The sequence below is a fragment of the Notolepis coatsorum genome, assembly GCF_963971535.1.
Source record: "Notolepis coatsorum genome assembly, chromosome: 15".
Classification (NCBI taxonomy): Eukaryota; Metazoa; Chordata; class Actinopteri; order Aulopiformes; family Paralepididae; genus Notolepis; species Notolepis coatsorum.
In genome coordinates this window covers 12,730,340-12,757,522 of record NC_140179.1, presented here as the reverse complement: position 1 = coordinate 12,757,522, position 27,183 = coordinate 12,730,340, and the positions used below count along the sequence as shown (strand labels likewise).

The following is a 27,183-nucleotide window of genomic DNA, read 5'->3' as shown; positions in this document are numbered from 1 at the left end:
ACCAGAAAATGCAGGTACAAAGGCGTGGCCTGCTAGAGGAGGGCAGGTGAGGGGCAGTAGATACTCTAGTGCACTCGGTTGCCTCCTCGGTTAACTCCAGCAGGAAAACTCCAAGTCTTTGTCTGTCTTAGTCGGTCGCCGGCGCTCTGCTGGCGCTTGGATAGACTACACTTAAATCCCTATTGAATATTGTCCCACACCTGTAGGGGGCTAGTCTCTGACTGATTGGACTAATTACCACAGGCTGCTCAAGTCAAACCCAATGGGGTTGCACAGAGCCTGATTGATTAGCAACAAACAATTATCAAAATATACAATGGATTGACTACTAACTTACATTACTCAGCAAGAACACAGTGAAGTCAGCTCAGGTTTTAGAGAAATGTGTGCACAGGCAAATGTATTTAAACAAGCTTTGCCTCTGACTGATTGGACTAATTACCACAGGCTGCTCAAGTCAAACCCAATGGGGTTGCACAGAGCCTGATTGATTAGCAACAAACAATTATCAAAATATACAATGGATTGACTACTAACTTACATTACTCAGCAAGAACACAGTGAAGTCAGCTCAGGTTTTAGAGAAATGTGTGCACAGGCAAATGTATTTAAACAAGCTTTGCCTCTGACTGATTGGACTAATTACCACAGGCTGCTCAAGTCAAACCCAATGGGGTTGCACAGAGCCTGATTGATTAGCAACAAACAATTATCAAAATATACAATGGATTGACTACTAACTTACATTACTCAGCAAGAACACAGTGAAGTCAGCTCAGGTTTTTTTTGTCAGACGGTCCTAACAGTGTTTATTATTAAGAGTCAGACAGTCCTAACAGTGTTTATTATTAAGAGTCAGACGGTCCTAACAGTGTTTATTATTAAGAGTCAGACAGTCCTAACAGTGTTTATTATTAAGAGTCAGACAGTCCTAACAGTGTTCATTATTAAGAGTCAGACAGTCCTAACAGTGTTTATTATTAAGAGTCAGACAGTCCTAACAGTGTTTATTATTAAGAGTCAGACAGTCCTAACAGTGTTTATTATTAAGAGTCAGACGGTCCTAACGGTTCACCAGCTGTTGGCAGCAGTCCGTGCCCACGGTTGTGGAGCCTGATGGCTACTGGCATGAAGGACTGGGCGAGGCGGGTTGTGGTGTGTCATCTTGGCTAGCTCCTCATGGTTTTCGAGTATAGCGTCCAGCTTTTCCTCGTCCTCCTCTTTGCCACCACCGATAGTTTGAAGGTCCAGAGCCCTAAGGTCTGCTGACCAGCTGCTGCTGGAAGTGCCCAGGACCAGGCTCAAAACCAGGGGGGACAGAGCCTTCGCTGCTGCTGGAGGTGCCCAGGACCAGGCTCAAAACCAGGGGGGACAGAGCCTTCACTGCTGCTGGAGGTGCCCAGGACCAGGCTCAAAACCAGGGGGGACAGAGCCTTCTCTGCTGCTGGAGGTGCCCAGGACCAGGCTCAAAACCAGGGGGGACAGAGCCTTGGCTGCTGCTGGAGGTGCCCAGGACCAGGCTCAAAACCAGGGGGGACAGAGCCTTCGCTGCTGCTGGAGGTGCCCAGGACCAGGCTCAAAACCAGGGGGGACAGAGCCTTCGCTGCTGCTGGAGGTGCCCAGGACCAGGCTCAAAACCAGGGGGGACAGAGCCTTCGCTGCTGCTGGAGGTGCCCAGGACCAGGCTCAAAACCAGGGGGGACAGAGCCTTCGCTGCTGCTGCCCCTCGGCTCTGGAACAGCCCCCCCCCCCCTCACATAAGATCTGCCCAGAGCCTAGAGGCTTTTAAATCGCTGCTTAAAACACACCTCTTTCCCTTGGCCTTGGACCAGAGTTAGCCTGCCACTTGTACATGACGTCCGCTGTTACTCTGGACTTTTTATCTAATTTCTTGTCTCTTTTATATTGCACCTTGCTCTTGTTTTCTTAGTGTACAATACCTTTTTCTGTAATTTTAGTGTATTTTACTTGTTAGTGCATTGTATGTGTTTTTATCATGTCCTACCTCCTGTGAAGCACTTTGGTTGGCTTTTAGTCATTTGTAAATGTGCTATATAAATAAAGCTGACATGACTTGACTTGTGTGTGTGTATGTGTGTGTGTGTGTGTGTGTGTGTGTGTGTGTGTGTGTGTGTGTGTGTGTGTGTGTGTGTGTGTGTGTGTGTGTGTGTGTGTGTGTGTGTGTCCTCACCTCTTTGGCTCTGTCCGCTTCATTCTGCAGGGCTTGTTTGGTCACTTCCACCTGTATGAGTTTCTGTCTCAGCTTCTCGTTCTCGTCCTCCGTCTTGGTGCGTTTCTCCTCCACGTTCTCCAGCTCGTGGTGCAGCCTCACGGACACATCTTTCGCCACCTGCAATGGACGAATCGCGATTCCACACAATACATTTAAGAAATAGGCTATAGTCACTTTTTTTTTTATTCTACTGTAGACACACGACACACACACACACACACACACACACACTCATTTCATTGCATATCCCTCTGAGAAACAAATATACAGTATATTCTTAAAGTATACTCTAAAAGATATACTCTATAATTACTCTCAAAGTATGTTGCTACTCCTAAATTATATTTGCATGTTCTCAAAGTATACTTAACGTATATTCTCAAAGTATATTCTTAAGGCATATTCTCAAGCTATATTCTTAAAAGTATATTCTCATGTAGGCCTATCATCTCCAAGTAAACACTCAAAATATATTTTCAAAATATATGTGTAAAGTATATTCTCGAAGTATATTCTTCAAGTATACTCAAAAGGATACTCTCAAAATATATTCTCGAAGTATATTCTTAACCCTTTCACTACCAAACTACAGAAGATTAAGCTTTCACTACCACACTACAGACGGTTAACCCTTTCACTACCACACTACAGACGGTTAACCTTTCACTACCACACTACAGACGGTTAACCTTCCACTACCACACTACAGAAGGTTAACCTTTCACTACCACACTACAGAAGGTTAACCTTCCACTACCACACTACAGAAGGTTAACCTTTCACTACCACACTACAGAAGGTTAACCTTTCACTACCACACTACAGACGGTTAACCTTTCACTACCAAACTACAGAAGATTAACCTTTCACTACCACACTACAGACGGTTAACCTTTCACTACCACACTACAGAAGGTTAACCTTTCACTACCACACTACAGAAGGTTAACCTTTCACTACCACACTACAGACGGTTAACCTTTCACTACCACACTACAGAAGATTAACCTTTCACTCCCACACTACAGAAGGTTAACCTTTCACTACCACACTACAGACGGTTAACCTTTCACTACCAAACTACAGAAGATTAACCTTTCACTATCACTACCACACTACAGACGGTTAACCTTCCACTACCACACTACAGAAGGTTAACCCTTTCACTGCGACAATACAGAATGTTAACCCTTTCACTACCAAACTACAGAAGATTAACCTTTCACTACCACACTACAGACGGTTAACCTTCCACTGCCACACTACAGAAGGTTAACCCTTTCACTGCGACAATACAGAAGGTTAACCCTTTCACTGCCACACGACAAAGGGTCAACCCTTTCACTACCACACTACAGACGGTTAACCGTTTGGTAGTGAAAGGGTTAAAACCTTCTCAGGCCTGTACGCTGCGACGAGATCGTCGCAAATTGCCCCCTAATTTGGCCGGTGCGAATGAAAAATTATATCTACTCGCAAGCTTGCGAATAGTGATTTCACCCCTTCATTCGCATTTCACTACACTAACATTAGCCTACAACCAGGGCTGTACAGGCGACATAATGTTGCGGTTGTAATTTCATTAGACAGACCAGCGCGGACATTTAATAACATGCAATTTAATTGACACGAGCAATGGGCTAACGTTAGCTGGTGGTCCCGAGTGAAGCAGGGACGGCGGAGCTATAGGCTAACGTTAGCTGGTGGTCCCGAGTGAAGCAGGGACGGTGGAAAAGTGAGGAAAGGGGGTGGGTTATATTGACAAGTGACAACGCTTGACAACAGAAGTTTAAACATAACTTCATATTTATTAGTTATTCGTTTCTGTATATCATCCACTGTGACTTTCCATCTCCGTGTTAGACTCTTCCTGTTTACATTCGAGTGTGACGTCATCACCTACGGCAGCTTAGACGATCAAAACGCGAACCTAGAACAAAACCCGGGGGGGGGGGGGGGCTGGCTCTCTTGTGCGTTCTCGCCCCCTCTCTCTCTCTCGCTCTCTCTCTACATTCAATGATTTAAAGTAGCCAAACGTTACAGACAGTATAAATACTAACTGGATAGTTGATGATAAACATTTAATTTCATTATCTGAAATATTCTAAAATCATTAAGTCTGCTATAAGCCATTATCCCTTTGTGTGTAATTATTATTTTCTCACAGTAGTATATATATATATATATATATATATATATATATATATATATATATATATATATATATATATATATATATATATATATATATATATATATATATATATATATATATATATATATATATATATATATGTGTGTGTGTGTGTGTTTGGCTAAAGTGGATAGAAAACACAGTACTGTGCAAAAAAAGGGCACCCAAGAGTTTTTATATAAATAGTCTTAGATGTAAATAATTTTTTTTATTAGTGTGTCAGTAGACTACTCTTAGTACATTTTCATTAAATAATTTTTTAAAGCATCTTCATGGTTTAATAATGCAAACATATGTTGCAGGGACTTATTATAATCATCATATTGGCGTGACTGTATGCATCAAAGGGTTAAATCAAGCATTTTTAAGTGCTTTAGGAAATGTCAAAATATTGCGATATATATTGTGTATCGTGATATGGCCAAAAAATATCGCAATATCATTTAGAGGCCATATCGCCCAGCCCTACTATAATGGTAAAATAGTTATTTAAAAATTTGCCCCTAAAAAATATTCTTTGCCCCTAAATTTCTCATTTAGGGGCAAGTGTGCCCCTAGTGAAAAAGCTTAGCGTACAGCCCTGCTTCTGTAGTGTGGTAGTGAAAGGTTAACCGTCTGTAGTGTCGCAGTGAAATGTTAACCGTCTGTAGTGTGGTAGTGGAAGAGTTAACCCTTTGGTAGTGTGGCAGTGAAAGGGTTAAAGTATAGGAGAGTAGTTTCAGCCACTCGCTGCTCAAGGACACTGGCAGAGATGGTCACATTGATTAGTCCTGTGGATACGGATGGTCTGGTCTCACCAGCACCCCCTGTATGCCTTAGTTAGTATGAACACACACACACACACACACGCACACACACACACGCACACGCACACACACACACGCACACACACGCACACGCACACACACACACGCACGCACACACGCACACACACACACACACATACACATACACGCACGCACGCACGCACACACACACAAACACACACACGAACACACACGTGTCTCCATGCACTTCTACCTACACAATTGGATCTCATTCAATTACTACATTAGATTAAACCAGCTCTCTCTCCATCTCTTCATGTATCTCTCTTGTTCTCTCTACCACACACATACACACACACACACATGCATGTTAATACACACACATTAACACACCCACACACACAAACACATACACACACACAAGAGAGACAGACACACACACACCTACACACACACCTACACACACACACCTACACACACACACACACACACACACCTACACACACACACACACACACACACACACACACACACACACACACACACACACACACACACACACACACACACACACACACACCCCTCCCCCCTCCCCCCTCCCCACCTTCAGGTCCTGCTCCAGACTCCGCAGCAGCTCCTCGTCGATCTCCCCCGCCTGGGCGTAACGCAGCCTCTTCCTCTCCGCCTTCCTCAGGCGGTACTGCAGGATGCGACAGTTCTTATTGGCCCGCTCCAGCTCGCGCCTCATCTCCTGCAGCTGGCAGGTGTCTTCCTCGTAGAAGGTGTCGCGCATCTCGTCCATCTCCGTCCTCATCTCCTCGATGTCACACTGAACACACCCGGGGGGAGATGTCACAGACGGTCACTTGATTCTATTGATCGAGGAGAAGACTAGCCTCCTAAAGTGTCTAAGCGGAAGTACAGGAAGTACCGGCGGCTACAGGCTTTCCGGTTTCGACAAGACAATTATAGAAACGTGTGAAGTGCACAATATTTCCTCGTTTAAGCCACTGCAACGGCTTTGCCTGAAGAATTTACTACATGACCGGGACGTTCTATAGCTTGTTTGCCGATTCGGGAAAAGTTCAGTCCGTTCGGAGGCAGCTTCCAGGGGAAGTACATACACCGGAAATTCTACCCTGTACACACTTACGGCCGTAGTTCTTTACCAGGCTTTATCTCGCGGAGGAGGTTAGCAGTGCACTATGCTTTTTTTATTGCATGGAAAATTCACCTAAACAGAAATTGACCTTGTCTTTAGCCAATAAGCAAGGACCTATCTCAAACCCTGCCCTCTTTTCTTGATCCTCCAATCACAACTGTCGCTTACCTCGGACAAACCAAGTTTGTCCGAGGTAAGCGACAGTTGTGATTGGAGGATCAAGAAAAGAGGGCAGGGTTTGAGATAGGTCTAATGGCCAAGGGTTCAAATGGTCTATGTTTCTAATGCCATGTATCGCTCTGAAGAAGACACGTTTGTGTTGAAACGTCAGTGAATCTTTTGCATCCTATTAAATATTTTTCTAAAGATGATCCGTGTCTTCAGTACCTTCCTTTTTGATGACTATATGGTCCTCATCTGAACAGGTTCTATATGGTCCTCATCTGAACAGGTTTAGTACTATATGGTCCTCATCTGGACATGTTCTATATGGTCCTCATCTGAACAGGTTTAGCACTATATGGTCCTCATCTGAACAGGTTCTATATGGTCCTCATCTGGACAGGTTCTATATGGTCCTCATCTGAACAGGTTTAGTACTATATGGTCCTCATCTGAACAGGTTCTATATAGTCCTCATCTGGACAGGTTCTATATGGTCCTCATCTGAACAGGTTCTATATGGTCCTCATCTGAACAGGTTCTATATGGTCCTCATCTGAACAGGTTTAGCACTATATGGTTCTCATCTGAACAGGTTCTATATAGTCCTCATCTGAACAGGTTCTATATGGTCCTCATCTGAACAGGTTCTATATGGTCCTCATCTGAACAGGTTTAGCACTATATGGTCCTCATCTGAACAGGTTCTATATGGTCCTCATCTGAACAGGTTTAGCACTATATGGTCCTCATCTGGACAGGTTCTATATGGTCCTCATCTGAACAGGTTTAGCACTATATGGTCCTCATCTGAACAGGTTCTATATGGTCCTCATCTGAACAGGTTTAGCACTATATGGTCCTCATCTGAACAGGTTTAGCACCAGGGACGTGCACAAGACCTTAGAAAGGCAGGTGCCTGAAATCATAAAAGGGCATTATTTAGTAAATGTAATGCGAGTGCGCGCAGCGCGCGAGCCCGATTTTTGGGGTTAATACAAGTATATCATGGTACATTCAGTTTCACCGATAGATGTCACCAAAACTACATAGTGTCCCTTTAATAACACAATATGCGCTCCAGACCAACAGCTGCGAGAGAGAGAGAGAGAGAGAGAGAGAGAGAGAGAGAGAGAGAGAGAGAGAGAGAGAGTATGCTCCGTGATTTTCCTGCACTAGCAGCAGCAGACAGGGAGGGGCTGGCGACGTGTTTCACGAAAATATACAGTGCACTGCAAACCCGACATTTTATTTTGTTGGGCAAATACCTTACCTGATGTGTACTCTTGCTTTGTTTTAGTTGAAATAGTAACTGTAAAAAAAGAGGTCTCGACTCGAGTGTGAGGGCACCGTGAGCTCAACAACAGCTGGATATCAATTTCCTGTTCAGTGCACTGCTGGCCCTGCGCGGTTTACATGTTGGCTGGAAGGACCTATTATTTACGAGAGGGGTGGCATTTCTCTCTCTTTCTTTACCTAATATTTAGATTCTATCGTGACATCTTTCATTTGGAAGGGCAGGGCAGTATATATATATATGTGCAACTGTAAAAAAAAAAAAGAAAAGAGGGTGGCATAAAAAGGGCACTTTCTAATGAGAAACGAAAAAGGCAGGTGCCCGGGCACCCCTTCACCCCTATGTATGCACGTGCCTGTTTAGCACTATATGGTCCTCATCTGAACAGGTTTAGGATGATATAGTCCTAATCTGACCAGGTTTAGGATGATATAGTCCTAATCTGACCAGGTTTAGCACTATATGGTCCTCATCTGAACAGGTTCTATATGGTCCTCATCTGAACAGGTTTAGCACTATATGGTCCTCATCTGAACAGGTTTAGGATGATATGGTCCTCATCTGAACAGGTTTAGGATGATATAGTCCTAATCTGACCAGGTTTAGCGCGTAAACGCTCTCTAGTTTAAGCCATTGACCTATCCCAAACATATCCCCTTAAGCAGATTCCAAGCGGAGACATTTTTTCCCCCGATGTATTTCCTAAGTCAGTTTCATGCCCATCATGTTCTTTAACTGTTGATTCTAAAGCTTCACTTGAGCTAATAGATTGGATTCAAACGTAATAGCATGTCTGTTATGAACAATATATTTTTACCTCAGACGCCATGTTGTTGTGCAAGTGCTGTTACCTCCTTGTTAATAATTTTTTTAAGTCCATTTTGCCTATTTTCTTTCCATTTTGCCTTTCATTCTCTCCTCTAATTTAAAATAGTGTCCTGTAGGCTAAATGTGAGCACAACTAGGCCAAATAAACGGCTATACTACTAGGGATATCCTCGACAATTTTTTATAGTCGACTAACAATTGTAGGACTTTGTTGACTGATCGATTAGTTGGAGATGGACCTCTTTTAGACTTATCTTTACATCTAGACTTTTTTGTACTTAAATGTTTATTTTTCACAAGTAACCAAACACACATACAAAATATACAAAACAAAACAACCAAAAAACACAAGACCACCTCTGTCTGAATAGAATCCACATCTGTCTGCATATAGGCTACCTGCATATAATCCTTTTTATATACCTATTTATATACCTGCATATAACCCATATAACTCTGTACACTGGAAATTCACTGTTTTATTTTACATATTACTTTTGTTTTTCTACTTTAAGTGTAAATACCATAAAAATACAGTAAATTACCTTTTATCAAAATATTAACCATTAAATAAAGGTTGTAATCTGTAAATGTATTTGATTTTACTGTAATTTGACCGTTGCTGCCAGACAGTTTTTTACAGTTTCATTTTTTACAGTGTAGCATGTACTGCTCTATATACCCAGAGGCCTGCACTAGGCCTACATAAGAGTGCCGGATATCAACAACAATCTACATCATTATCAATCAATCATTATCTACATGCTTCATGTATAAATATGATATCACAGGATCCCTGTTGCCAGGCGAGATGATCTCTAAGCCTTTAAGCGATTTATTAACATGTCTATTTACCATGTCTATTCTAGTTATCTTTTTATTATTATTACTATTACTATTGTTTTATCGTTTTATTGCACAATCGTAGTGGGCATGGCCGACCGCATTTCACTGTATGCACTGGTATGTATGTGATGAATAAACTCTTGAATCTTGGATCTCTAACAACGACCCCTGTCAAAGTGCCCCAGCATTGGTCGGCTGCACGTTCCATATTCACGAGGCCCAAATAATCCCCCAACCGAGGGTCCACAGAGAAGCAGGCTGGTTCTCCTTCCCCCCAATGAATTATGATAGTCTTTCAACAGACGAGCAACAACCCAGTCCCCAGCCGGGTGGGCAGTGGCTCCGACGCCCTCTGGCCATACAGGGAAGTTAACATTGAACACGTTTGACATCATTGATATCGCTTCTGCCTGTTTCGAAGGCTGGCCATAGTTCCACAGCAGATGGCGTAGTGAGCCTCTATTACCGCAATTATGCCAGCGAGCATAGATCTTAGAATCTAGACTCAACTAAGATTGCTTATCATTTATCAAGAAATAACTCAGTCAGCATGGGAGAAAAAAAAACTAAGAAACCACCAACAAAGTCTTTGTCAACTAAGTCCAAACTGACCGATGAATCAACCCGTTGCTGCTGCTGTGACCCACTGTGACTGTGACCTCCATTTATATTGTAAACACTGAATCGGAACAGGCAATGTTACTCACTGTGCCTTGTATATATTATATTTATCTATTTTTACCTTATTTCTTAGCACTCGCTTGTATTTAAATATGTTTTAGTTAACTATTGTGTGATTTTGTGTGAAGGGCGGACTATAGCAAAGTAAGATTTTCATTGTATGGCAAACTGTCTGTTTAACTGTGCACATGACAATAAACAATCTTGAATCTTGAATCGTTGATTATTGGACTAAGAGGGGCAACACAAGAAGACAGGACCAGAACCAGGACCGGTCAGATGTGGGCTATATAATAAAAGCCTTTATTTAGAGGCCTATATGTCACAGTCACTTGACTGTATTGATCAATCTACATGGAATTCACATACATGTCAATGAAGGAGAAAGAGGCCATGTCCACCCTAAATTGTAAAGCACTTTGAGTATCTATTGCCCTATATAAATGCAATGATCATTAATTAATTAATTAATTAATTCAATTAATGGACATCTTGAACATCAGCCATTTTAAGTGTCATCTCTCCACACCAACAGACAACCCCGTCAGAGTCTTGCATGCAAGATGCATGAGTTTAGTGTAGGAAGGAAGATGCATGAGTATGTTTAGTGTATAGGAAGGCATTTGTTTTGTAGGGTGCTTACAATGTCGTGGTTACACCTATACACAGGCACAGCACATGGTGTCAACGCTGTAGTCATTTCCCTATATATTTGAACATGGTATAAGACACAGACACACTAGATCAATGCAAGAGTGATCAGTTATATCCTGTGTGATGTAATCCCTATTGCATTGATTCGGCTTGTGTGAAGATTCTATGGATGTGGATGTGGGGGGGGGGGTGTCCAATGGGGACACGAACGATGGTTGGAAAAATCAATTGGTGTTTACTTGTTTCTATGTCAATCAGTATCTATAGGGCTAATATGGTGAGACTGTTAACATATGAAAGGGTTTGGGACAAATGATGCAATTGGATGAAATATAGAATTAGAAGACTTTGTTTTGTCAACCTTGTCAACAAAATGACAGTAGCTGCTGTGCATAGATATGTCCAGTGTAACAGGATTATAGGCTGGCTCCATGGCTTATTATGTCTGCAATTACCTGTAATCATAATAATCATAATAGCCTGGACAGCACCCTGTTAATCTAGCCAACTATCGGTCTATAAAACGCAGATTTACAGATTATCGTCAAACCTTGAGATCTTCGTTTTCCTCCAGCAGTCTCTCCATCATCTCGTCGTGGTGGAGGGGGGCCTGGTCTTGCTGCTGTGTCACGGACCCCGCCTCTGTGGCCTCTGCAGCCGGTTGTAGCTCTGCGGCCTGAGCGCCGGCCTCGCCTCCCTGCACGGAGCCCGCAGCAGCCGCCTTGGTTTGCATCTTCCCCACCGCCTCTCCCTCCGCACTAGCCTCTTGTGTGTGCAGGTGGAACTGGATGAGCTCGGCCTGTAGTAAGCATCCTTCCTCCTCCTCTGCAGCTCAACAAGCCCGGTCCGCAGCCCTCCTCTCCCGGCGGCTGATGCCCGCTACTAGCGCCGTGCAGCCCCCCTCCTCCTCCTCGCTCCGTTTCTGCGTTTAATTCTTTCGCCGCGACGAACCGGCCGACGCATGAAGGCTATCATCAGCTGCTCGGTCCGATCTCAGTCACACGGTATAAGACCGGGACGAATAATCGCCCTTCTTTCAGGCAGGCAGGACAGCTGTAAAGAAGACTCGCGACCGGGACCGGGACCGGGAGCCGCCTGTCTGTCTGTCTGTCGCCGCGGGGTGCCTCTCTCTCCTCGCCGTTATCTTCTCTACAGCAGCATCATCCGCCCTGCTCCTCCTCGGTCTGCAGGCGGCAGCAGCGTCAGCCTCAGCACCATCACCCGGGGAAAGAACAGCTGCCACGTCCAGCTCCCTCTCCTCTCCACTACTACGTCATCAGAGGTCTTTAATAACCCTTGCACTGCCACACGACAGAAGGTTCAACTGTCGCCCGTCGCCGTCGGTAGTAGTGTGATAGACTAGTAAAGGGTTAACCCTTCTTCTGTCGTGTGGCAGTGAAAGGGTTTAAACTACCCTTTTTGCGCCTCTACTTTCCCTGCAGCGCCGTTTGCGGCAGGGTTCATCCTCCTCTCTCATCTGCCAAAGCTCACTTCTTCTAGTTCTAGTTCATCTTGGGCAGCACTGGGGAAATTGTTAGAAATAGGATTTGCAGGCCACGTTCAGCAAAACCTCTGTTTGTATATCATGACATGAGTAAGGCTAACTTAAGCCTAATTGCAGTATTGGGATGAATGAATTAATGAAAACTTTATTAACAGATTGCAGAATGGGTACAATACAGTGCGGCTCAATACACACAATTGTTAAGGGGATGCAGACCAGAGAAAGACGTTTGTCTTGTTTACATCAGGGTCCCCCATTTTCAATTCATAGTGACATTTATGACATACACAACATACATGACATCATGACATTTATGGCATAGGGACATACAGTAGGCCTACATGACAGGTATATAGTACTGTTACATTTGTGACATATACGATATGCAAATATACAGTACTGTTACCCATACCTAACAGAGAACATATGATGGGGAGGAGACTGTCTATTAGGAGGTGGTGAGGGGTTTGGACATTTACGGTGGCCAGTTTCGAATAGCAGCCTCCCGTAGGTGCTCTTTTAGAGCGGTTTTGAATGTGGTTAGGGATTCACATTCCTTTACAGCTTTGGGTAGGGCGTTCCACATTGATGTGGCATAATTGCGAAACGTGTTTAGTCCCTTGTTTGAGCCGAATCTGGGTTTAACATGATTTGTTGAGCTTCCTCTGGTGTTGTGGTCATGGTATTCACTGACCTTTGGGAAGTATTTTGACATGTACATGGGTACCTTAGTCGTATAGTGTATCTTGTGCTGTACTCTGTCGTCTACTCTAAGCCATCCTAGGTTGTCAAAGTGGGCAGGGGTGAGGTGGGTTCTAGGAGTAAGGTCAAGTAGTAGTCTGACCAGTTTGTTTTGTGATGTTTGTATAGTCTTGTTTTTAGCGCCTTTGAGGTGCTTTGGTACCATGAGGTGCAAGCATAGTCGTACTAGTACCCTTGAATGAGTGCTCCTGCCAGAGTCTTCAGGGTATTCTTGTTTACCAGAGAGGAGATCCGGTACAAGAATCTAGTTCGTTGGTTGACTTTTTTTATTACATTGGATGCCATTTTGTCGCAGGAAAGATTTGCCTCTAGGATGGAACCTAGGTATGTAATTTCATCTTTCCTTGTGACAATATTGTCACCCACTGTAACTGAGAAGCCGTCGGTCTTGCTGAGTTTGTTATTTGATCCGAAGAGAATGGACTCTGTTTTACCCAGGTGTAATGATAGTTTGTTATCAGCGAGCCAGGTCCAGATTCTGCCGAGTTCTGAGCTGAGGGTTTTTTCAACCTGTAACTTGTTCTTGTCAGAGACCAGCAGGGCTGAGTAGTCCGCGAACAAGAACAAGTTGCAGTCACAAGCTGACAACATGTCATTTGCATAATTTAGGAACAGTAGCGGTCCTAGTATGCTTCCTTGTGGAACACCACAGCTCACTGTGAGGGGGGGATAGAGTACCGTTTACCTCCACCATCTGTTCTCTCCCCTCAAGGTAGGATTGCATCCAGCTCACTGATAAACTATCAAAACCAATTGCTTTTAGCTTGTCAATCAGAATGGAGTGATTGACAGTGTCGAAGGCCTTTTGTAGGTCCAGCATGACCATGCCGCAGTATTTGCCCGCGGCCACCTCTTGTTTGATGTGGTCGTTCAAATAGAGAAGGCATGTGTCAGAACTAGGCAGAATCTGCATATGGCTCGCTGATAACAAACTATCATTACACATGGGCAAAACAGAGTCCATTCTCTTCGGTTCAAATAACAAACTCAGCAAGACCGACGGCTTCTCAGTTACAGTGGGTGACAATATTGTCACAAGGAAAGATGAAATTACCTACCTGGGTTCCATCCTAGAGGCTAATCTCTCCTGTGACAAAATGGCATCCAATGTAATAAAAAAAGTCAACCAACGAACTCGATTCTTGTACCGGATCTCCTCTCTGGTAAACAAGAATACCCTGAAGACTCTGGCAGGAGCACTCATTCAGGGGTACTACGACTATGCTTGCACCTCATGGTACCAAAGCACCTCAAAGGCGCTAAAAACAAAATTACAAACATCTCAAAACAAACTGGTCAGACTACTGCTTGACCTTACTCCTAGAACCCACCTCACCCCTGCCCACTTTGACAACCTAGGATGGCTTAGAGTAGACGACAGAGTACAGCAACTAGCAATGGGCCTGGTCTACAAGATACACTACACGACCAAGGTACCCATGTACATGTCAAAATACTTCCCAAAGGTCAGTGAATACCACGATCACAACACCAGAGGGAGCTCCACAAATCATGTTAAACCCAGATTCGGCTCAAATAAGGGACTAAACACGTTTCGCAATTATGCCACATCAATGTGGAACGCCCTACCCAAAGCTGTAAAGGAATGTGGATCACTATCCACTTTCAAAACCTCTCTCAAGGGACACCTACGGGAGACTGCAATTCAACACTGGCCCCTGTAAATATCCTAACCCAACCCCCTCCAATGTCATTTACCTAGTATGGTTTTGTCAATAGTCCAATGTACAATTTTGTTTGTTTGTACAGTGTCTCCCCCCCCCCCCCCCCCCTCAATGTACAGTTTTACTTGTTTATACAGTGTGCCCCCCCCCCCCCCCCCACCTCCAATGTAAATTACCCAGTATGGTTGTCAATATCCCAATGTACCCAACCCCCCCCACCCAACCTCCTCCAATGTACAGTTTCTACGTCAAATGTATATACTCCCTTTTCTTGACTCCTTCTGTATCACAAACAGTACTGTATTTGCAAATCTGGTATGTCATAAATGTATAGATGTAGCAGTACTGACTATCTGTATGTCATGTATGTCATAAATGTCCTGATGAATTGAAAATGGGGGACCCTGATGTAAACAAGACGAAAGTCTTTCTCTGGTCTGCATCCCCTTAACAATTGTGTGTATTGAGCTGTACTGTATTGTACCCATTCTGCAATCTGTTAATAAAGTTTTCAATCAATCAATCAATCAGTGGAGTGGGATGTTCTGAAGCCAGATTGCAATTCGTAGATTCGATTTTTTCCCGCTAGGTACTTTTCGACCTGTTCGTATACAATTTTTCCATGACTTTCGAGATGGAGGTAAGAATAGAAACAAGGCGGTAGTTGCCTGGGTCTAATTTGCTGCCCTTTCTGTGCAGGGGGGTCACTCTCACAATTTTGAAGTCCTTGGGGACGTGTCCCTGTTTTATGGAGAGGTTTATTATGTGTGTGATGACTGGGGTGATGGCGGCTGCTGAGTCTCTGAGGAATTTGGAGGGGATGTTGTCATGGCCAGTGGCCTTGTTTGGTTGGAGGGCGCTCAGTTTTTTGAGTACCTCATCTGTTGTTGTACTGTGCGTTGGGGGCCTGTACTGTGTGTTGGGGGCCTGTACTGTGTGTTGGGTGCCTGTACTGTGTGTTGGGGGCCTGTACTGTGTGTTGGGGGCCTGTACTGTGCGTTGGGGGCCTGTACTGTGTGTTGGGGGCCTGTACTGTGTGTTGGGTGCCTGTACTGTGTGTTGGGGGCCTGTACTGTGCGGTGCACTACTGCGCATGCGAGAAACAAAGTAACATAATATAGGACACTAGAAACATAAAGTAACATACGGAACATAAAGTAACATACGGAAAATAGGACCTAATGTCCAAAATATTTTTGTCTTAAACTGAATATCAATTGGATTAGGAGTAACCAAATAAAGCATTCAATGCAACCAATTGTCTATAGACTAGAATTTTTATCTTAAACTGAATATCAATTGGATTACCAGCCCTGACTGTTACTCTAAGCTTAACCTCTTCTGGATGAGGGCCTAAACTTAACCCTTAGACTAGATTATAATTACTTTACTTTGTTTCTTGCATGCGCAGTAGCAGGGCCGGACTGGGGAAATAATTCATACCGGGAGATATAGCACGAAATATAGCCCCAGTCAGGCCACTTTTTAAGCGGGGGGTCTGGGGGTCCCCCACCAGGATTTCTTTTGTTACAAAGACTTAATTTCCTGCATTCTGGTGCATTTTAGTGCATGTGAATCACAAACTAATGAGCCAACAATTGCTTAGTACAATGTACTGTTATGAACCTCAAATAAAACTGTTGTGGCACTAGCAATGCTACTCTCTCCACCTTCAAAAAGAAAAAAGCAAGAGCACAACATATTTGTCTATTTACTATTATAATACAGTTAACCACTCTCTCCACCTATTCAAACAGAGCAAGAGCACAATACCATATTCACTTTACTGATGCACTACCCATCAACAGTTAAAATAGCCCTTACACAAACATTAAATAACAGACCTTTCATTATTACAAAACTACCTGGCTCACTGCCTGGCTGTTACAGTATTCTGCAGAGTGCCATCTGCCATTCCATTCGCCGCCTCCACTGTCAATCAGTTGTATCGCCTGGTCCCGCCTCCACCAATCACAAGCGGCAGCACGGCTCCATTGTGTGTGTGTGATCCGAGGGAGAGAGTCAGATAGTTCTCCAACTCTGTCGCAGACAGTGAAATCCTGGTTGTTCCCCACCCACCTAGGTTATCTAACTATCGCGCCGCGCCGCCGCCACAACTAGAAACAATGGCCTGGCAAAAAAAAATAATAATTATAAAAAAAATATATAATTTTTTTTTTTTTTTTATCTGTGCAGGCCAGGCCACCGGGAAAACTCCCAGTGCTCCCGATGGCCAGTCCGGGCCTGCGCAGTAGTGCACTGCACAGTACATGCCCCCAACGCACAGTACAGGCCCCCAACGAACAGTACAGGCCCCTCCTATGTATGGGGCTGCGGCACTGCAGTTTTATGCTATTGCTTTTTGCGCCTCTACTTTCCCTGCACTCTGCTGCTGTTGGCACCGGTGGAAAATCCGCAGCTCTTCTTTGCGGGTTCATCCTCCTCTCTCATCTGTCAAAGCTCACTTCTTCTAGTTCTAGTTCATCTTGGGCAGCACTGCCACTGGGGAAATTGTTCAGTAAAACCTCCGTTTGCATATCATGACATGACTGAGTAAGGCTAACTTAAGCCTATAATTGCAGTATTGGGATGAATGAATGAATGAATGAATGAATGAATGAATGATTGAAAACTTTATTTAACAGATTGCAGAATGGGTTCAATACAGTACGGCTCAATACACACAATTGTTAAGGGGATGCAGACCAGAGAAAGACTTTTGTCTTGTTTACATCAGGGCCCCCCCCCCCCTTTTTGGGGTGGACAAAAGCCTATTTTTCAAATGAAATAGGGCAAACACTTCATCTGCATTATAAACAAGTCTGCAATATGACAACTGAATATATATAGCCTCGTTTTGACTTTGAAATGGCCTGTACTAGTAGACCATCTAAATTCATTGGGATTTGTATAGGCTGTAGTAGTAGTAGCCAATTATAGGCCCACTAATTTGAAAACTTTATAATGCACTCAAACTAAATATTTTGTCTCGTATTATTATACAGTGGAATTTATCCAGTACAGGCCAGAGTTCTAACCACAGAACAAGCAGTCTTTCTCACTACAGTGTGCTGGACAGACAGAGGCTGACCCTGGTGGGCGCCACCAGGCACTGCAGAGGCACGGGCCAAACAGGAAAAAAACATGACGTCAAACCAGGAAGCAAACAAATGCAATCTTATTTATTTATGCCTGCCATTCCCGCTCTCTTGTCAATGTATCTATTCATTCCCGCTCTCTTGTCAGTGTATCTATACATTCCCGCTCTCTTGTCAGTGTATCTATACATTCCCGCTCTCTTGTCAGTGTATCTATACATTCCCGCTCTCGTCAGTGTATCTATACATTCCCGCTCTCTTGTCAGTGTATCTATACATTCCCGCTCTCTTATCAGTGTATCTATACATTCCCGCTCTCTTGTCAGTGTATCTATACATTCCCGCTCTCTTGTCAGTGTATCTATACATTCCCGCTCTCTTATCAGTGTATCTATACTGTAGATGTAGCAACAGCCTGCTATAGTGCGGCCTATTTGGCAGCAGACTAAACTCAGATTTATTCCCAATAATAGAGTAGCCTACAGCCATAGAGGTGTGATGTCATTGAGTGCTCCATAAACGAGACAGGAATAATCACGTTGCATGCAATAGGCTAACGACGCATAGGCTGGATGCTGAATTGAACATGGACACACCTTTATACAGTAATGAGTTTGATTAAGTCACTGTTGTCTAAAAGTAGCTTATACAACAATTATGTTTAAGTAAATCAATATTTAAACATAGATTAATACCATTTTGATTATTAGAGAAAACATATTTATTATTATTATTATTGATATATATTTAGTTGTTTACATTTGAATTTATTGGTTGTTTGCCATCATACTATTTACTTAGACCTACCATGCAGAAGGGATGGACCAACATGCAGAACTACTGAATCCTGAACCAACCCATATCATCATCACTTTGAAATCCTCCACACACTGTGCAATCATTTATTTCCTTAAAATATAGACTTAAGACAAGAAGTAAACAACCAAAAAACGGTATATCATGCCAGTTAGGGTACCTTGTGTATACTGTTTACTTTTACTCTTACTCATAGTATATATTCTGATTCAAATTCTTTATTGCCTATATTTATTGTAATGTATAATATAACCGGTAGGGCATACAGACCCTCATCTGCACCTTTTTTTAGACCATATATATATATAAGTATATATATATAGGTAGTATATATAGTATATATATATATATGGTCTAAACAAAGGTGCAGATGAGGGTCTGTATGCCCTACCGGTTATATTATACATTACAATAAATATATATATATATATATATATATATATATATATATATATATATATATATATATATATATATATATATATATATATAGTGCTGTCAGGCGATTAAAAAAATTAATCTAATTAATTACAGGATTTGTAATTAATTAATCTAATTAATCGCATTTTAATCGCATAACCATTTTATGCCTGATATTCTATATTATATAATCATATTTCAAATTGCATGTGTCCGGATGGCAGAATTCAGTACTGTATCTACAAAACCTTCTGTTAAATCATCTTCCATCTATTAATTTGCTTAGATTTTTCAGGTCTGGTCAATTTGAGCATGGTGTTATTCACAGTCAAAGATACAAAAAAATTTATTGATATTCTCATTTGGTTCATTACAATTTACTCAAAATAAAATTTTCATTCAATCAATCACCGCGCAGATTGATTGATTGAATGAAAATGTTATTAACAGATTGCAGAATGGGTACAATACAGTACGGCACACAATTGTTAAGGGGATGCAGACCAGGGAATCCATTCTTTGTGGATCTAGCCCACAGTATTTCTGACACTGGGAATACATTCCCTGAGATAGATCTCCCTAGAATCAGATACCAAGAACATGCAAATGGACCATATTAAAAAATAAAAAAGTCTGTAAATGTGTATTCTACATTATTATGGAATGAATGAGATACAAAAAAAATATTATATAAAAAAAAAAAAAAAAAAACGTTTTTTTTTGTAATTAATTTTGAGTTAATTTTCATAACGCGATAATTTGCTGTGTAATTAATTAATCTAATTAACGCGATAAACTGACAGCCCTAATATATATATATATATCCACATATGTCTGTACATATCTGCATATAATCCTTTTTATATATCTGCAGATACTATATCTATATTTGTACATATTCCTTCTCTTACTAGTTATGCTGCTTGCCACTATGACTTACTAGTTACTACCATAGTGTCTTTATTCCTGTATCACTGTACATATCAATACTTCAACTCTGTACATACATCTGATTAGCACTATTACTCAGTAGTACTAATGTACATTGCATATCACTATTGCACTTTACTGTTACATTTGCACTCTGGTTGGATGGCAACCCTCTTTTCGTTGTACTCTGTACATGCAGTACTTCTGTGGGCCACATGGGGGTAGTCTCCACCCATAAATGGAGCTGACATTATTGCACAAGGCAGCCATCTGTGGCACACATATGGGGTGGGGTGCCGTTAAAACGCTGACTGTTTCAACTCCTCTAAAACTAGAATGAGCTCCTTAGTCATATAATGGATAATGAGATGAGTGACTGGTTGACTCTGAACCCGTCTCCTGGATTTAAAGTCCTGTCAAACTACACACTCCCTCTCCCGACAGGCCGACGCCCTCATCAGGTGATTTAGTGGCTTATGTGGAGTCAATTGTTAAAGAGCCTATTTCCAATGTCTTTAGATCATCATCTGTGCTACTGTGAATAGAATAGAATAGAATAGAATAGAATAGAATAGAATAGAATAGAATAGAAATCCTTTAATAATCCTGAGGGAAACTCGGCACTACAGATCGCTCACATAGAACAACAATAGACATTTAGGTAGTCAATACAATAGGACTAAAATAAGCATAAGAATATAATAATATTAAAAATAAGAATAAAATAGAATAAATAATACAATTCTTTGTGTGTCAAGGGTAGAGGGGTGCGATGTATGCTTGTTCATCATTCTAGTCTAACCCTAACTAACCGTACTGTCATGCACTTGTCCTAATAAACTAACCTACACTGTAGCACTCAACACTTTGATGAACATTGTTACTCAGCTGATAGAGTTGTACCCTTCCTGCTGACTTGTCGTACAGAACTTGTAAGTCGCTTTGGATAAAAGCATCAGCTAAATGACTCAATGTAAATCTAGTCTTTCATGTAATAAGAGAGAGAGATAGCGAAGCAGGTGTGAGTCTGTGCATAAAGTACAGCAACACCATAGTATCCTACAGTATCGTTTCTCCAGTTCCAAACACTCATGTAGAAGAATGTCTTCCCTTCCCTCTTAATCTTGGTCATTCTACCACTGGGACGTTGCTTCCAACGACCACCAGCATCACGGCTGTCCTGTCGTAATTAGCATAACGTATAGCTGGTTAACCCTTTCACTACCACACTACAGAAGGTTAACCGTCTGTAGTGTGGTAGTGAAAGGTTAACCGTCTGTAGTGTGGTAGTGAAAGGTTAACCTTCTGTAGTGTGGTAGTGAAAGGGTTAACCGTCTGTAGTGTGATAGTAAAGGGTTAACCTTCTGTAGTGTGGTAGTGTAAGGTTAACCTTCTGCAGTGTGGTAGTGAAAGGTTAACCTTCTGTAGTGTGGTAGTGAAAGGGTTAACCTTCTGTAGTGTGGTAGTGAAAGGTTAACCTTCTGTAGTGTGGTAGTGAAAGAGTTAACCGTCTGTAGTGTGGTAGTGAAAGGGTTAACCTTCTGTAGTGTGGTAGTGAAAGGGTTAACCGTCTGTAGTGTGATAGTAAAGGGGTAACCGTCTGTAGTGTGGTAGTGAAAGGTTAACCGTCTGTAGTGTGATAGTAAAGGGGTAACCTTCTGTAGTGTGGCAGTGAAAGGGTTAACATGCTGTCGTGTGGCAGTGAAAGGGTTAAGCTTCCGTATTGTCGCAGTGCAAGGGTTAACCGTTTGGTAGTGCAGCAGTGAAAGGGTTAAGGACCGGAGTGAGTTCTGTCCTGTCGTAATTAGCATAACGTTACGTAACAGCTGGTTAAGTTCTGACCTTGAAGCATTTGCATTTGAAAAGTCACTACAGTAGGTGCTCTGGGTCGCAGACATCAAGATGTGCATTTCAACCTGGAGACTACTGTATGGATCTACTAATAATAATTGATCTGGTCTTTCCGCACTATTTGTGTCTATGCGCGGGCATTGCGTCCGTTCATATGTAAGTGTGCACGTGCTAGTGTGACCTATGCTAAGTGCTTCTGCCGAAAGCTGTGGCCTTCTGCAATCCTCTTAAAGCCTGGTACATATATCCCCCTGTGTCCCTCAGGAGGACGACGACCAGACCTCCACCCTTTCATCTCATCCTCCCTCCTCTCTCATATCTCCACCCGATCCGCTCCACCCTTTCTCCTCGCGGGGGGGGGGGGGGGGGGGGGGGGAGGAGGGGGAGCAGAGATGTAGAGCAGTGGTTCCCAAACCTCTCCCCGAGGCACCCCAGCCGTTCCATGTATTTGTTCAATTCCACCACCAGCACACCTGATTCAACTAATAAAGGGCTTGTTAAGTTGAATCAGGTGTGCTGGTGGTGAAATTTAACAAATACATGGAACGGCTGGGGTGCTTCGAGGAGAGGACTGGGAAGCACTGATGTAGAGGGTAAAAAAAAAAACTCCCTTTTTATAGACATTGTCCAATGGAATGGCGTCGCGAGGGAAACAGCTTGGGTCCGTGTTTACTTCCTGTCGGCTATTGTATAAGCAAACACAGCGACAGGAAACACCAGGACATACCGCCTGGTATTGCTGACGCGTGGGCTGGAGTTTTAGTAACTTATTATAGTGTGAATATCTCCAGATGTCTCTCGGCAGAGCTCGAGGTATATAGCCAGCAGTAGCAACACCTCCCCCTATATTCCCACTGAAATGCAATCCACACAATCAGACAAAAGCAAAAAAAAAAAATGTAAACAAAGAGTTTGCTGTTTGCCGACATTACAGATTCTACCGTTAAAAGATGATATGAATCTCCACGGCTGAAATTCATATACAGTTAGACTGACGCAAGTTACATGAAAATGGGGTCTTTCTGAGGAAATAGAGATGTGTATGTGTGCAGGATACATGTAAAGAGGTGTGTATGTGTGCAGGATACACTTAAAGAGGTGTGTATGTGTGCAGGATACACTTAAAGAGGTGTGTATGTGTGCAGAATACACGTAAAGAGGTGTGTATGTGTGCAGGATACATGTAAAGAGGTGTGTATGTGTGCAGAATACACGTAAAGAGGTGTGTATGTGTGCAGGATACATGTAAAGAGGTGTGTATGTGTGCAGGATACACGTAAAGAGGTGTGTATGTTTGCAGGATACACGTAAAGAGGTGTGTATGTGTGCAGGATACACGTAAAGAGGTGTGTATGTGTGCAGAATACATGTAAAGAGGTGTGTATGTGTGCAGGATACATGTAAAGAGGTGTGTATGTGTGCAGAATACACGTAAAGAGGTGTGTATGTGTGCAGGATACACGTAAAGAGGTGTGTATGTGTGCAGAATACACGTAAAGAGGTGTGTATGTGTGCAGGATACACGTAAAGAGGTGTGTATGTGTGCAGGATACACTTAAAGAGGTGTGTATGTGTGCAGGATACATGTAAAGAGGTGTGTATGTGTGCAGGATACACTTAAAGAGGTGTGTATGTGTGCAGGATACATGTAAAGAGGTGTGTATGTGTGCAGGATACACGTAAAGAGGTGTGTATGTGTGCAGGGTGGAATCGAACGTTAGAAAAAAAAACACACATGGTTCTACATGTGAGAAATAAAGGTGAAGCACAAAATCCTCCACAGAAACCCGGAGAGGTGAAGTGGAAGTGAGAGAGTTGGCTAACAAATAAATACAACATTTAGGGCACATTTAGGGTGAGAGAATGATAGGTGGTGGTGGTGCTTAAAAGGTAGAGAAGTGGACGGAGAGAGAATGTATAAAGAGGTGTAAGACAGAGGGAGGGATAAGGTTCTGGAAAGAGGCTGGATGTCAAATCGGGAAGCTAGTGATGTCACCGAGGCTCTTCTTGCCCTCTCTGTGCCAACATATGGTACCACAAAGTCCAAAGACCGGTGTTTTTTTGCGTGTGCTCAAGTCCCCCAATGTGCTGTGTCGGCACATTATGGTGGATGTCCAGTCTTGAAGTTAGTAGATATTTAGTATGTAGTGCAATCAAAGTTTCCCCACATGCACATATCTACGTACAGTATTAGGTACATCTTGACACGGTGCTGCACATGTAGGTGTGTGAGCATTAACGTGGCAACCTAACAGGAGATTAGCTCTTTTCCACACTGACCTGGATTCCCGGGGCAGCAAGTGGCGTCACATGGGAGCTAAGCTCTTTTACAGCTAAAGCCAATTTACCCCCCAAGATTAGCGCAGATATGTCTGGACAAGGTGAAGACACACAGGCTACATCTTCTCTCTCTCTCACACCGACACTAAGGCCAGGGTGGGAACCTAACAAACAGGGTCTCTCTCTCACACCTACACTAGGGCCCAGAGTGGGAACCTAACAGGGTTTAAGGGCAAAAAAGTGGCCATGAAATTGGGGTACAAAAAGTGCCTTCGAATTGAAAGGTAGAATAATTTGGCATAGTGTCTTTATTCTTAGATTTTCTCTCATTATAACTAGGAAAAGGAAGGAGGGGAGGATGGCTGGGGAGGGTGAGGGGAGGAAGACTGGGATTACTGGATGAGAGGACGAGGAAGACGAGCGAGGGTGGGTTTTAGGTTCAGCTACTTATGGTTTTAGATTGAGTTGGCATGTTCTTGATGGGTGACATCTTGGTTTCCGTACATTACAGCAGAGCTCCACACTGGTTGGGTGGTAGATATTAGCAATCACCAATATCAAGCACATTATGCCAAGCTATTTAGCAATAAGTCTATTATTTGGTCAAGAGACATGCAAATACAAATGTATACGACGCTGTATGGCCGTGTAAGATGCATGTATACTGCCACGTGCAATGTGCACACACACACAGACAAGAAACATTGCATGCACTCACATAAATGCACACACACACACACACGCACACACACTCACAATCTTGGGGTGTTGGCATCCTCTTTATTTCCATTACATCTGCAGCAGGAAGCTGTGAGTTTTATTTTTATAATAAAATAATTAAAATACTGTTTGTTTTCTTTAAAAAAAAAAGAAAAGAAAAGCTCTTTTTGGGGGGGATGAGTTTTTCCCTTCAGTCCTACATGGCAGTGAAGCAGTATGGAGTTGAGTTTCTCTTTCAGGTAGCTACATTGCACGGCAAAAAAAAGTAAACAAACTCATGAGGACCCACAAACAATAATATACATTATGACAATGATATCCAAACATTTTGCTTTAATACTAGATAATCTATGTCTCTCTCCCACCCCTCACAACCTTTTAAACCCTTTCACTACCACACTACAGCAGGTTAACCCTTTCACTACCACACTACAGACGGTTAACCGTCTGTAGTGTGGTAGTGAAAGGGTTAGCCTTCTGTAGTGTCGCAGTGAAAGGGTTAACCCTATGGTAGGGTGGTAGTGAAAAGGGTTAAACCCTTCAATGTGCCGCCCGGAGCGTTTCACCTGCCATGGATACGAAGAGAAAGACATCCCTTGTGAACTGCGGTGACACTGCATGTCCGTTCTTAAAACGGGAAGCGATGGGAACGCATGACATTATTATTATTATTACGGCACATTTGTGCGAGAGGACATTAAAAGCAGTCGTGAGAACTGAGAACACGTCGATAAAAGCAAACCTATTTCATCCTAGAACCATGTTGAACTCTAAACACAACAATCATTTACCCCCCCCCCCTCCCTTCTTTTGACATAAAAATAACCCACTTTGGTATAAATTATCGTTTTTTTTCCCACACACTGTAAATAATCCATAAAAACTCTCTTTTAGAATGCTAGAAAATAAATAAGCATTTCAAAGACTACCGTACACATTAGATTTTAGTTCAACACACACACACAAAAAAAGTTTAAATCCAGAGAATACAAAAGAGGTGAGTTTTGGTTGAGGAAGTAGCAGTCGCTGAGCAGTTTGTGGGTCCCTGTGATGGTGGCCGTAGTCCTGATCACAGTCCTGACGTCAAGACAACACACAAGCGAACAGAGTAGCAACAGAGCCTTCTTGATCAGCATTTTGTTGTTGTCGTTGTTTTGTTTTCTCGCTGTAAAAAAGAACCGATATGGAGACAACCAACACCCCTCACTTGTGCCCCTCCCGACCCCCGCAACCGTCCTTTTACCTGTACGTTCAGACAGAGCGTGATGAGAGATTTAGCCTCGCGTTAGTCGCAACGAGTTCATGACCACTTGACTTGGAAACGACAAACGAGCAAAAACCGGCACGAACATACATGCGATCACGTTCGATCGATGACGTCAGTGTCGTCGTCGTCAAGGGTTACATGAACTGGACACCGTTTTCCAGTAACCCGTTTGATATTTATAGACTACAGATCACTCATAGCAGCAGGGCTTGACGTTAACTTTTTGGATCACCAGGTTTTCCAAAGTCACTAGCCACTCAGCATTTTCACCAGCCAAAAATCACACACACACGCACGCACACACACACACACACACACACACACACACACACACACACACACACACACACACACACACACACACACACACACATACACACACACACACACACTCTATCCAAATATTCAGTTTGTTTTTATAGTGTAAACTTTGGCTACTTGATACAGAGAGAGAGAGAGAGAGAGAGAGAGAGAGAGAGAGAGAGAGAAAGAGACTCTTCAGAGTGGCGGGTGTTAATGCCAAGCCCTGCATAGCGGTCTATTTCCTACGCATCGTGAAGAAGACAAGGCCCAACCATTTTCCAACTCCACCCCCCAACACATCTCTGCCTAAAGCCAAGCGCTCTTGTTACGATAGCCCCCCCCCCCCCCCCCCCCCCACACAAAATGTCTCATCGCGCTTTGTCTGAAACGCACAGTTACACACACACACACACACACACACACACACACACACACACACACACACACACACACACACACACACACACACACACACACACACACACACACACACACACACACACACACACTCTTGCTACCCTTTCACCTATATATAAATCACAAATCACATCCTCATTCACTCTGCCAGGGTGTCGGAGGCCCCCCCGAACCTTCTGACCTTCTGACCTTCTCCCTTTGCCCCCCCCCCCCCCCTCCCCCCTCCTCCTCTTCCTCCCTCGGCTGTCGATGCAACAACTGTCCTCCCGTCGTCGTATAGGGAGGCCGACTCCCCCCTCCTCCCCT

The 27,183-nt window shown here is 43.1% G+C and overlaps 1 protein-coding gene across 1 annotated transcript in view; it reads right to left on the bottom strand.

Annotated features, from left to right (window-relative positions):
• Positions 1–11,413, bottom strand: part of LOC311241737 (microtubule cross-linking factor 3-like) — a gene marked incomplete at both ends in the record, with an annotated part of 52,153 nt that extends 40,740 nt beyond the window's left edge. Inside the window, 3 exons of the mRNA XM_084330630.1 lie at positions 2,192–2,350; positions 5,799–6,023; positions 11,375–11,413. Coding sequence (XP_084186756.1) covers positions 2,192–2,350; positions 5,799–6,023; positions 11,375–11,413 — 423 coding nt within the window. The remainder of the gene's footprint in view (positions 1–2,191; positions 2,351–5,798; positions 6,024–11,374) is intronic.
• Positions 11,414–27,183: the final 15,770 nt, after the last annotated feature.